We start from the raw sequence: 12,854 nt of genomic DNA, 5'->3' as shown, positions 1-12,854 counted from the left end.
TCATTTGCATCTTTTGAACTCTTGTTTTTTCCCTCTGATTTCTTTTTTACTTCCTGAACTCTTACTTTGAGGGCATTCCTCAGAGTTTAGTTGTTTTCACTTCTGTAATCTTTTCTGCTGTCCTCTGTTAGTATTAATGTAAATGACTTTCAGATTTATCTGTTGCCCTGACCTCTTTCCTAGATTCCTTTTAACTGAACCTTACTAGTCTCCTAAAATTTCCACCGACATGTTCATCTACTGTTGCCTAATTCTGTTTCTCTTGCTTGATATTAGGGAAAAGTAGAAGGAAAATAATCTAGATTTGTCAGTTAGTAAAACACTGCCTTAGAGTAAACCTTGTATTATCTTAATAATGACCTACCTAAACTTTGATCATATTTATCACTCCTAACTTCTTAGTTCTTTACACTTTGCAACTTTCCTGTGTATCCTTTTCTTTTATCTCATTTCCCTGTTGCCAACTTAAATTATTTTTTAAATAGTTAATGATGTTTGTAGTTTGTATCTCACCCAGATCCACATTTGGCCCTGTCATTATCTGTGTGGTCTTGGGCAGGTTAGTGTATGAGACAAAGAAAAGCTCTAGCATCCTAGAGCTGAGCTGTTGTTGCTATCAGCCAGACCTGGTGTTGCTGTGAACTAGCCTGACACTTACCATCTGGCTTGTCTTAAGTGTTTTTCTGTTGAATATAATTTCACTGACCATCAGCATCAGACAAGGCCATTCTGTGACCATGATGGAACAAGATAAGAACAACACCACACCATAATCATGCCTGAACTCAGATGAACAGCAACATTGTCCAAGTCACAAAATAGCCCACATTCCCCTCTCCAGGTGAATGATTACTGGTGATTATTAATTGCAGTGTTAGCCTCTCTCCTTCTCTGAAGAGATTTATTTATCTGTCCACTCAGAATGGACCCTACTTTCTCTTGGCTCCCAAGCCAGAGTGGACATGTGCTGCTTTGGACTCCCTTAAAATCACCTTGACAAGTCCCTAAACCTAAGTAACTCATTTTTAGTATATATTTATTGAGACACCCACAGTTTCCCTTGGTGTGTGCTCCTAATAAACTAGCTTATTCAACAACAGATATGTTCCTGGTGTGTGGGTGAAGACAATAACTGCTTTGAGTCTTATTTTTTTCTTATATGAGCCAGGAGTAATAACATCTTTTTTGCCAAGTTGTAAGATTAAATGAGAGACCCCAAAGCACCCAGAAGAATCTTTGTGCTTAGTAGATATTCAGCTAAAGCTTGTTTCTTGTCTTTTAGTAGTCTGTTCATTCATAGTCCCCTGAACAAGACTTAAGAAGATTTTTTTAGAAGTTCTTTTTACCCATGGGGTGCTGTGTTCTCATCCTTTAAGACTTGGTTCCAGGCCTCCCTGGTGGTGCAAGGGGTTAAGAAGCAACCTATGAAGCTATCCGCAGCCACTGCAGCACAAGTTCAATCTCCGGCCAGCCAGGGGGCTACCCACATGGTGCTGAAGACCTCTCCTGACTTGCCCGCTGCTCCCCTCAGCAGTGTATTTCAGTCAGTCTGCCTGTTCTATTCCCCACTCTGTCTCTGGCAAATCATCTCACACCCCTGCACCTCTGGCCTGTGCCCCAGTTCTTGTATGCATAAATAAATAAATCTTAAAAAAAAAGACTTGGGGGGCCTCCCTGGTGGTGCAAGGGGTTAATAACCGAGCTATGAAGCAATCCACAGCCTCTGCAGCACAAGTTCAGTCCCCAGCTGGCCACCGAGAAATCCACATGGCGAGGCAGACTTTTGTCTCTCCTGCTCCCCTCAGCAGTGTATTTTCAGTCAACCTGCCTGTTCTGAACCCCACTCTGTCTCTGGTGGATCTTCTCACCCTCCACATCGCTGTCCTGTACCCCAGCTCTTGTATGCATAAATAAATAAATTTTTAAAAAAATAAAACAATAAAAATAAAAGACTTGGTTCAAATACCTTCTTTTCAGTGAAACCTTTACGTCTCTTAATGATCTCTTCTATCTCTGAACTTCAAGTACTTAGTGTTTTCACCATTGAACTAGATTGTTGTACTCTACTTTGTGGCATCTTTGTACTTTTGCAATTTCATGAATAATTTTTCATGTGCCTTGTTTGTCTCACTAAATTGTTCTTTTGAGGGTTATGTTTAAATTAGGATCTTTGAAACCAGTTGCATATAGGGATGAATTTCTTCAAATTTGTTAAAATATCTTATACTCAGAAAATGCTTTAGATATGATTAAAGTGAAACAAAAGGAGGAGATGTAGCGTATCATCATTTTTCACCTCCCCTAAATGTGTTGATACTATAAATTTTCCTTAACCAGATATTTAATTCAAAGCTTTTTACATCTTTTCTAGACCACACAATGGTGAGTGAGGAGAAGATATCTTTAAGAAGACGCCTAGCAAAACCCAATGATGAAAATACTGAAGAAAATGAAGATCAGAGATATCCTACAAAGGAATCCTTAGAGAGACCTCATAATGGTGAGACTTTTAATTTTTTAAAGTGTTTTAATAGAGAACAAATCAGCGTTGAAAATAAGAATTACTATCTCATTAACTCGCTTTATTATAAAAATTGGGTATCCTGGTAGGCACTATAAAGTACAGAAGAGAAAAACAAATTGATAAAGAGACTAGAAACAGTTCAGTTTAAAGGCCATTCACAGCCACCTTGTTATACTACTGCACATGTGGATAGAGGTCAGCTTTATTGATGAAAGCAGAGTTTGCAATATGTACTTAGGATTTACTTGTCATAGATTTTGAAAAAAAAAATTATATATATTTTACATCATTGTTCAGTTTTATACAATGTTTGCTTTCTTTTCTCAGGTGTAGTCCCCATAGAATTCCCACCACCAATTTACCCGTGCACCATCACCATAGTCCCTTGTGCTCTTCCTGCCTTTATTTTGATCCCTATCCCTCTCCCTTCCCTTCCCCTGCAGAATGCTTCTGATTTATAGTTGCCTGTTAATTTTGTTTTGTTTTTTATTGTCACTTTTTTCCCGTGATCCCTTATTTGGTTCCCGTGTAGTCCTCCTATAAGTGAAACCATCTGATATTTTTCTTTTTCCTTCTGACTTACTTCACTGATATTTTTATATAGCATATATTTTTATATAGCTAGTGACAGAACAAAAAAGAAATTAGATAATAGGCCCTTTCTTGTTAATTCACTGAACTTTTTTTTTTTAATATATTTGCTATGTATTATATACCAGTTATTTGTTTCTTCAATCACCAATACTTATTGATGCTCTGCTAGGAGCTGGGGCTTATAGTAGTGATCATTGCAGGTGTGTTTGCCTTCATGGCTCTCCAAGGTAAGTGAATAAGCAATTTTCCCTGCTCCCCTTAGCTGAGTTGAATTATTACAGATAAGTGCTACTATTTAATCTCAATAAAGGAATGAGCACAATGAGAATTATTGGCAGAGTGCCCAACCTAGCTCAGTATTAGACTGTAACTCTCTGGGAGAGAGAGGTAGGAGTTTTATTAGTTCTTACTTCTAAGTTTGCTTAATACATGAATACAAAGAAGAGTGTGATGCAGTACTTTTTGCGAAGGTCAAGGTTTATACTTAAGATTGATAGACTTGTAAACATAATTCCAGTTGATGTCATCTGTTGCATCAGGGTATTTATTTTTGCGGTGACATTTGTATAGGTTTGATTGTGACAAGGATTTAAGATTTGTTTGGTTAACAAAAGGGATGCAACATTCTGAGACAGATTGTCTTTGACATCTGAGACTTCTTTCATAAAGAAACATCCTTTTGTTTTTCTTACTTTAATTGTAAATAAAAGCAGCTGGATTTAAGGACTGGATGATAATCCATGTTGTCTGTTTTAGAAAACAGAAAAGTTACTTTATATTAAAACTTTCTCTAGATAAAATTTTCTGTCCCAGTTTTTAAAGGCTATTAAATTACACTAATTTCTGTATATTCTTAACTTGGTCTTAGCCAAAAGGCCAAGAAGTGATCTCTATATATTTCTTTCTTTTTTTTTTAAAAGATTTATTTATTTATTATTTATACAAGCACTGGGTACAGTCAGAAGCACGGGAGGGTGAGAGAATTCACCAGAGCCAGAGCAGGGAGCAGAGCAGGCAGAAGGACTGAAGTACACTGCTGAGGGGAGCAGCGGGCGGCAGGAGATGTCTGTGTGCCATGTGGGACCCTCACCCAGTGGCTGGGTATTGAACCAGCGCTGCAGAGGCTGCGGGCAGCTTCGCAACCCAGCGCTCAACTGCTGCGCCACCGGGGAGGCCCTCTATATATTTCTTAGTATTCATTTTCTTATTTCATTAAGTTAGTTTTATTTTTAAGATTTATTTATTTATGAATACAAGAGCTAGGGTATAGGCTAGAGGTGTGGGGGGTGAGAGGATTCACCAGAGTGGTGAGCAGAACAGGCAGATTGAAATACACTGCTGAGGGGAGCAAAGAGAGAGTCATGAAAGTTCTGCTGTGCCATGTTGGTAGCTCCCTGGCCGGGGATCAAACTCATGCTGCAGCGATTCCAGATACTTTCATAGGTTGCATCTTAACCCTTTGCGCCACCAAGGATACCCTAGTTCATTAAGTTTTAAACCTGGAGTGGTTTTAGCACAGTTATTAAAAATTATTTAGCTTAAGTAAAAAAGCCTGACTTCCTGTTGGGTTTTATGTAAGTAAAGATGATCTGGAAAATAAAAGAAATTTCTTTATTTACTTTAGTATTTCTTCATTCACTTTGGGGAATAAGCAGATGGATCATTTGTGGCCTTTGTGGGGCAAAGACTTAAAGGACATAAACCATGCTAGCTGTATGGCCAACCAGCCAGGACCGGGGCCATCTGCACCACCTGGGATCTTGTTAGAAATGCTGCACCTCATTTATTGAATAAAAATTTCATAATAGATCCCCAGGTGATTCATGTGCCAGTTACAGTTGATACACAACTCTCAGTGGCAGTTCTCAGTATGTGTTACTGAGCATCTTCTGGAGAGACAGAGCAATAGGATATCTGAGTCTCCAAGGATTTTTTTTTTCATTAAACTCAACTTGTGTGATTCTTGAATTCTTGTTTTGTGGATCATAATTACAGTAATCTATGGGTGGGATGACTTTATGTCCTAACCTCAAGTGTATGTGTATACATGTGTGTGTCAGAATTTTCTCACCCATACTTTAACCCTGCGCACAAATATCAACTCAAGTGGATTAAAGATAATAAATGAGACATCTGAAAGTATTAAATTCCTGAAAAAAATCGTAGGGAAAAAGCTTCATAACATTGAGTTTTCAATGATTTCTTGAATATGACAGTAAATGCATAGAAAACAATGGCAAAATTACCCAAGTTGGACTATATCAAACTAAAAAACATCTGCATGGCAAAAGGAAAAATCAAGAGAGTGAAAAAACAACTTAGAGTGTGGGAGAAAATATTTATAAAGCACTTATCTCTTGAGGGATTAATATCCAAAAATATAAGGAACCTCTACAATTCAATTGCAGAAAAACAAACTTATTTAAAAATGGGCAAAGGACTTGAATAGACATTTCTCCAAAGAGGACAAACATGGTCAACAAACATGAAAATGTGCTCACCATCACTGATTAATCATTAGGGCATTGCAAATCAGAGTCACAATGAGATAAAACTTTATATCTGTTAGGATGGTTATTTTAAAAAACAAAAGAAAAACGAAAAATATAACAAGCTTTGGTGAGGGTACAGTGAAATTAAAACCCTTTTTACACCATTGGTGGAAATGTAAATGGTACATCAGCTTTGGAAATTATTACGATGGTCCCTCAAAATATTAGACACAGAATTATCATATGCTCTACCTGTCCTAAATCTGTTGTCCATAGGCAGATACATGGATAAAGAAAATGCAGCATATGTACAATGGTATATTACTCTGTCTTAAAGTAGAAGAAAATCCTGCTATATGTGACAATGTGAATGGACTAGGTGACATATTAAATGAAATAAGATAGTCACAGAAGGACTAATACTACATGAGTCCACTTACAGAAGATATCAATAGTCAAAGTCATAGAAACACAGTAGAGTGATGGCTACTAGAGGACAAGGGAAATGGGGAATTATTGTTCAAAGAGTATAAAGTTTAGTTATGCAACATGAGTAAGTTCTGAAGATTGCTATACCACCTGTGTCTATAGTTAACACCTGTACTGTATACTTAACTTGAGGTCTATCCTCAACATATTTTTAATATTCTTACCACAATAAAGAAACTTGAGGTTTTCCTTCTTGCCACTTCATTGATTATAGTCTTTGCATAGAAAATTGTAAGTGTGGTATGATCCTATTTATTTATTTTTGCTTTTGTGGTGTGTGCTTTTGTTGTCATATCCAGAAAATCATGGCCAAACCAGTGTCATAAAGCTTTGTTTTCTTTTTAGGAGCTTTATAGTTTTGGGTCTTACTTTTAGATCTGTAATCCATTTGAAGTTTATTTTTGTATGCGATATGAGATGAGAGCTCAGCTTCATTCTTTTGCATTGGATATGCACATCAGTTTCAGGAGTGTTATCTGTGATAGCCCAAGAAATGCCCTTTCCCCCCAAAATTCCTAAAACCTGGACCTGTGAATTTTACTTTATACATTGATAATAGTGAGAAATTGGACTTTGTAGATATAATTAAGTTAGGAATCTTCAGATTATCTAAAATATTCACATAGGCCCTAAATTTTGTCACATGTGTAAGAGGCAGAGGGAGATTTAACTTTACCTAGAGATGATCTGAAGATGGAACAGAGATAGATTTGTAGATACTTGAAGATTGGAATGCTATGACCACAAGCCAAGGAATGCTTGCAGCCCACCAATAGCTGAAGAGCAAAACCTAGATTCTACTTAGAGCCTCCAGAAAGAGTGCTGCTCTGCTTTGACACCTTAATTTTAGCTCATCTTTCAGAACAATGTGGGAATAAATATTTGTTGTTTAAAGCCATCACTTTGTGGTGATGTAACAAATTACAGCAGTCATAAGAAACTAATATGCCATCTTCATATAAAGGCTTTTAATCCATGATCATGGGATGTCTTTCTATTTATTTGGGTCTTCTGTAGTTTCTTTGAACCATATTTTATAGTTTTCAGAATAAAAGTTTTATACTTTTTTGTTAAAATATTTATAGATATTTTGTTCTGTTTGATACTATTGTATATGGAATTATTTTAATTTCATTTTCCAATTCTTGCTACTATATAGAAATGTAGCTTGATTTTTGTACATTCATATTGTATGCTGCAGTCTTGCTGAATTCATTTATTAGTGCTAATAATTTTTATGTGGTTCTTATAGTGTTTTTTATATTACAAAATCAAGCCATCTGCAGTTGAAAGTGAGTTTTACTTCTTAATTTCTAATATAATACCTCTTACTGCCTTTCATTTCATTTTCTTGCCTAACTATTTGGTAGAATTCCAATAAAAAATTGAATAAAATTGGCAAGTGTGGATATCTTGTTGTTGATTTTGGGGGGGAAAGTTTTCAGTCTTTCCATTAAGTATGTTAGATCTGGGGTTTTTTTTTATATTCTCTATCAGGTTGAGGAAATTCCCAACTTTTCTCCTAATTTGCAGGTTGCTGGTAGGACTCATTCTTTATTATCTTTAATTTTGCTGCTTTGTTAAAAAGCAAACTTTTAAACATTTGATAAATAATATAATAATTACTATTATAAGTTTATCATATATCAGGCACTGTTTTAAAAATATTAGTTCAGTTAATATTCAGTTCTATTCAAGTTCATTGTTCTTTCCCATAAATACATAAATACCTGAACACTGCAGAACATGCCTTTTGTAACAAATTTGAGTGTCTTTTGGTACAAATAAAAAAAAGTAAACATTGTTACTCTGTAATCATACTACCTCATCCAGTATATGCATTTACTCATAAAAATGACTGGTCCACACAGAGTTTTGATTAACCAAATAGGCTGAGAGTACATTTTTCCCCTTAGGATAAAAGCAAAACATGTTTACTTGTTTTTAGAAAATGCATATAAGCAAAATTTCAACTATTTATGATTTTTCCTTGGATATAGTCCTAAAAATTGTTTCAGGTCAACAATAATGCATGTTTTTGAATTTTTTTTTTTGCTTTGGGTAGATGTTGCGAAATTGCTCTCTGGAATTATTGCACTCCAAGTGCAATATGAGAGTGCCTGTAACTTAATACTTTTTTCAGTCATAGATGATGTGAGCTTTTGAAAATGACATGGCATTTTGAGAGATGAAAAAAACCATTTAAGGGCCTCTGTGGTGGCACAAGGGATTAAGTCTCAGAGCTATCAAGCATTGCAGCTTGAGTTCCATCCTGGCAGGGAGCTAACCCACATGTGGTGCAGCAGACCTCTTCTGTCTCTGCCTGCTGCTCCCTTTAGCAGTGTATTTCAGTAGATCCACAGCTCCCCTCTCTGTCTCTGGTGACTCTTATCACCTACCCCCTCACCCCTGCATCTCTTGTCTACACTCCAGTACTTCTACCCAGATATAAAATAAATCTTTAAGGCCTCCCTGGTGGTGCAAGGGATTAAGCACAACACTCTGTGAAGCTATACGAAGCCTCTGCAGCTAGAGTTCAGTCCCCGGCCAGGGAGCTACCCACATGGGGCAGCAGACCTTTCCTGTCTTGCCCACTGCTCCCCTCAGCAGTATATTTCAGCCAGTCTGCCTGACCTGTTCCCCACTCTGTCTCTGGTGAATCCTCTCACCCCTCACACCTCTGGCCTAAATCTTTAAAAAAATTCCATTTAACTTGAAAAATGCTTTGGACAATGAGACATAACATAATTGTCAGCAGTTATAAAGTTACTGTATATTAATACTTTTTATAGCTTTAATTATCAAAAGAATGAGTTTAAGTATTTTAGTTCATTGCAGGAAGTGTAGTCAAAGGAAATGGAAGATACTAGACTTAACCTTTTTTTTAACTTAAAAAAAAGGTATGCAAAATAAAAGCTATGAAAAGGTTTCAAAGGGGGCAAACAAAATAATGATTCCAGCCCTCCATTCCCCCACCCCCTGGAATGTAATGTATTCAAGAGAAATTGTGTTTTAGGAGAATTGCTAAAAATCAATTAAGTAAAATATTACCCAGGCACAATGGGTACATTCATTTTTAACTAATGGGATATTATGCATAATTTGACTTACGAAAGGAGTGGAAACCTATAGAAATGGTGTGTTGCTTTGTGTGCGAATTCTTCTTTTTCTTATTTCTTTGTGTTACTAAGTCCTGGAGCAGGAACCACAAATATAGCAATGTTCTAATAGGGAAAGCATACAATCAACTTTATGACAGTTTTTAAGGGGTAGTTGCTAGAGCTATATAGGGATGAAAAATTTGAGATGAGCTTGTTTTTTTTTTTAAATATATATATATATATATATATATATCTTTCCTTTGTTCTATGAAGAACATCCTAAATTTAGATATTTTTAGTAACTTTACCAAAAGTTAAATCTTGGATCTAGGCTCATGGAGTAAGAATAGCTTTTAGTAGTAATTTTTCCCCATCTATGCAACACATCCTATGAGATTAAATAGTATAGTTACTGTCTTCCAGCCAACAGGTTAAATTAGTGTCTTAGTTAAGCACCTTTGATCTATATGTAAGGTATTGTACCAGTTTTTCTAGTAGGAATATTTAGTTGAATAAGATACTAAAACAGAAAACAGTTTTATGTTAGAAATAGGAATTAAGTAAATTATAGAAACTAAATGGTATAGGAGATGAATGGCAGGAAAAGGTAACCTTGCTTTAGAGTAATGAAGAGAGGTATCTTTATAGAAAAAGTAGAACTTAGTTTGGTCTTTGAGGAAGATACTGGGATAGGGCATTCAAGCTAGAGGACAGGTAATGAGCTTACAAAGTCATGGAAATTAAGATAGAATAGTGTTATTTGTATGGTGTTTTGTTGCTTTTAGAGGATTTTCAAGAGGTAGTACAGATAGATTGTAGTTTGTTTGCCTAGAAAGAAAGTTAGAAAGGCAGGATGAAATCAAAAGAGGGCTTTTCAAGTCTTGTAGTCATTAACTATCTGCTAGGTGGATGACTTTTAGCCTGTCATTGCTTAGATTTCCTCTTTTACAAAAGTAACAAGAGCAAATGTGAAAGTGCTCTTAATGAGTATGTAGCACTAGGTTCATTATTTTATCTTCTCATTGTTTGTGCTGCCAACTCTTACCTCCCCAGTTCTTAACATAGCTGTATTTCCCTACTATGTACTATGTGAACTGAGAATCATAGTCTACATGAAATCCTCTGTTATTTCTACCAGAATTGTCTCTTATTCTAAAAGGCTAGTCTGTTTATTGTATACATGGGCAACCTGCTTTGTTGATACAGGCATAATGGTAGAAAAATAAGCCAAAGTTAACTCTTGTTGAATAATATAGCTCTTGGATTACTTTGATTATAGTATAGAAATATGTTTGTAACTTAAGAAAGTTTCAACTGGGCTCCCTGGTGGTGTAGGTGGTTGAGCGCAACACCTTCAACATTGTGAAGCTGTCTGCAGCCTCTGCAGCACAGCTTTGATCCTGGCCAGCAGGGGAGATATCCACATGGCGCGGCAGACCTCTTTTGTCTTGTCTGCTGCTCCCCTCAGCAGTGTATTTCAGTCAGTCTGCCTGTTCTGCTCCCTGCTCTGTCTCTGGTGAATCCTCTCACCCTCCTGCACATCTGGCCTGTACCCTGGTTCTTTATATGCGTGCATAAATAAATCTTAAAAAAAAAAAGTTTAGACCAAATGTGATTGGTATATCCACTTTTTTGTAGAATATCCATTTTATATCTTTAAAGATCTTAATCTATTTTCCTCAGTCTAAATAGTTTGATATCATTTCCTCTGTCTTTACTCCTAGTTCAAGAAATACTGGATAGTTTGGTTTCATCAAAAAACCAAATTGCTGAAACATGCTTATAAACTTTTAAAATTAAAGCATTGTATACTCCCTGCAAAAAATTCAGACTTTGTAGAAATTCATGAATAGTAATTATCTCTCACCTCTTTTTTCTATAAATGGAATCCTATCTTGGGATTTACATTTTGTAAGCCTAGTAAATCCTTTATTTCTTTTTATTCAGTCTATGCAAGTGTAATTCTTAATTATCTGTCTAGTAATTCTTTTGCACAGATAAAAGGTAGATAGCTTATATCCTAGTAATTTATTTATAGTAATTTATTTAACTTAGTAATTTATTTAACTCATCCCTTATTGGTGGACATTTAGGCTATTTCCTAAATATTTCATATTATAAACAGTACTGCCAAGAACATACTTAAAACAGTGTTATTACTGTGCCTCCCTGGTTGTGCAAGGGGTTAAGCACCACACTATGAAACAGTCCGAAGCCTCTACAACGGAGTTCCATCCCTGGCCTGCCAGGGAGCAACCCACATGGTGAGGCAGACCTCTCCTGTCTCACCCACTGCTCCCCTCGGCAGTGTGTTTCAGTCAGTCTGCCTGTGCTGTTATGCACTCTGTCTCTGGTGAATCCTCTCACCGCCACCCCCTATCCCTGTGCCTCTGGCCCATACCCCAGTTCTTGTATGCATAACTAAATAAATCTTTAAAAAAAAACAACAGTGTTATTGCTTACTTGTGTTAGTGTACTTGTAGGATACATTCTTAAAAATGAAATTGCTGGATCAAAGACTCCTTTAAAAATTGTAGATCACTAAATTTTCTTTTAAATGTGTTCTAGTTTACACTACCATTTTATGGGGTTTTCCCCACATTCTTGCCAATATGTCTTACTAATCTTTTTAAGCTTTTGTGAATTTGTTGGGTGAAAAACAGTTGTATGTAGCCCAAATATGTTTTCGTAAATTGTGAGGTGGGGAACTTTTTTATGTAAGCAAATATTTTATTGCTTTTAGGCTTCCTGTCATGCTTAGAAATCATCCAAGATTATGAGAAAGGAAAGCAATGAATTTTTTAACTTTCATGGTTTACTCAAACATTTGATTCATCTCATATTTATTTTGAATAAGTGAGTTTAGTGATCTTAATTTTATAGTTTTTCAAACTGACTACCAGTTGTTTGAATATTACTACTAAGTCTCCTCTTCTATGACTATTTATATACTGATTTTCATTTCTAGTTCAGATTTCTTTTCTCTACAATAGTGTAAATGTGAGTAGTAGAGAATTTTGGAAGGTTTTTGATGTCAGGGGAGCAATATATAAAGTGATAAATGGATATAAGCTATCTTTCTTTTTACTTTGAAGATTGATAAATGATTGATTCTTTCAAGGAATATTCTTAAACCCAACAATTCTGTGGACATAAAGTAGATCTTTTTTTTATTAAAATATTTTTATATAATTCTTACATCTTTTTTCATCTTTGCACAATGTATGCATTTTCATTTTGGTTATAATCCCCATACAATTGCACTCCCCCCCACCTTATTTTGACTCATCCTTCCTTTCCCCTCCCCTCTGCCCCCCTTAGTGTGTCTCTGGTTTATAGTTGCTTTTTGATTTTATTTTTACTTTGCATTGATTAGTCTTTTTCCTGGTCTCTCTTATTATTTAGGTTTTCTAAATTTCTGCTATGAGTGAGACCATCCGGTATTTTTCTTTTTCTTTCTGACTTATTTCACTGAGCATGATCCCTTCTAGCTCCATCCATGTTGCTGCAAACTACATGTGTTTATCTTTTTTGATTGCTGAGTAATATTCCATTGTGCATATGTACCACATCTTCTTGATTCAGTCATCTATTTTTGGGCATTTGGGTTGTTTCCATAGCTTAAAGTAGACCTTTAAGTGGTTCTTTTAGGTT

At 35.8% G+C, this 12,854-nt stretch overlaps 1 protein-coding gene across 1 annotated transcript in view; it reads left to right on the top strand.

Annotated features, from left to right (window-relative positions):
- Positions 1-2,379: 2,379 nt before the first annotated feature.
- Positions 2,380-12,854, top strand: part of SOAT1 (sterol O-acyltransferase 1) — a gene marked incomplete at both ends in the record, with an annotated part of 50,318 nt that continues 39,843 nt past the window's right edge. The window contains one exon of the mRNA XM_084250603.1: positions 2,380-2,500. Coding sequence (XP_084106729.1) covers positions 2,380-2,500 — 121 coding nt within the window. The remainder of the gene's footprint in view (positions 2,501-12,854) is intronic.

The sequence above is a fragment of the Talpa europaea genome (genome assembly GCF_964194135.1).
Source record: "Talpa europaea genome assembly, chromosome: 12".
In the NCBI taxonomy this organism is placed as follows: Eukaryota; Metazoa; Chordata; class Mammalia; order Eulipotyphla; family Talpidae; genus Talpa; species Talpa europaea.
This window is presented reverse-complemented; position numbering and strand designations above follow the sequence as displayed.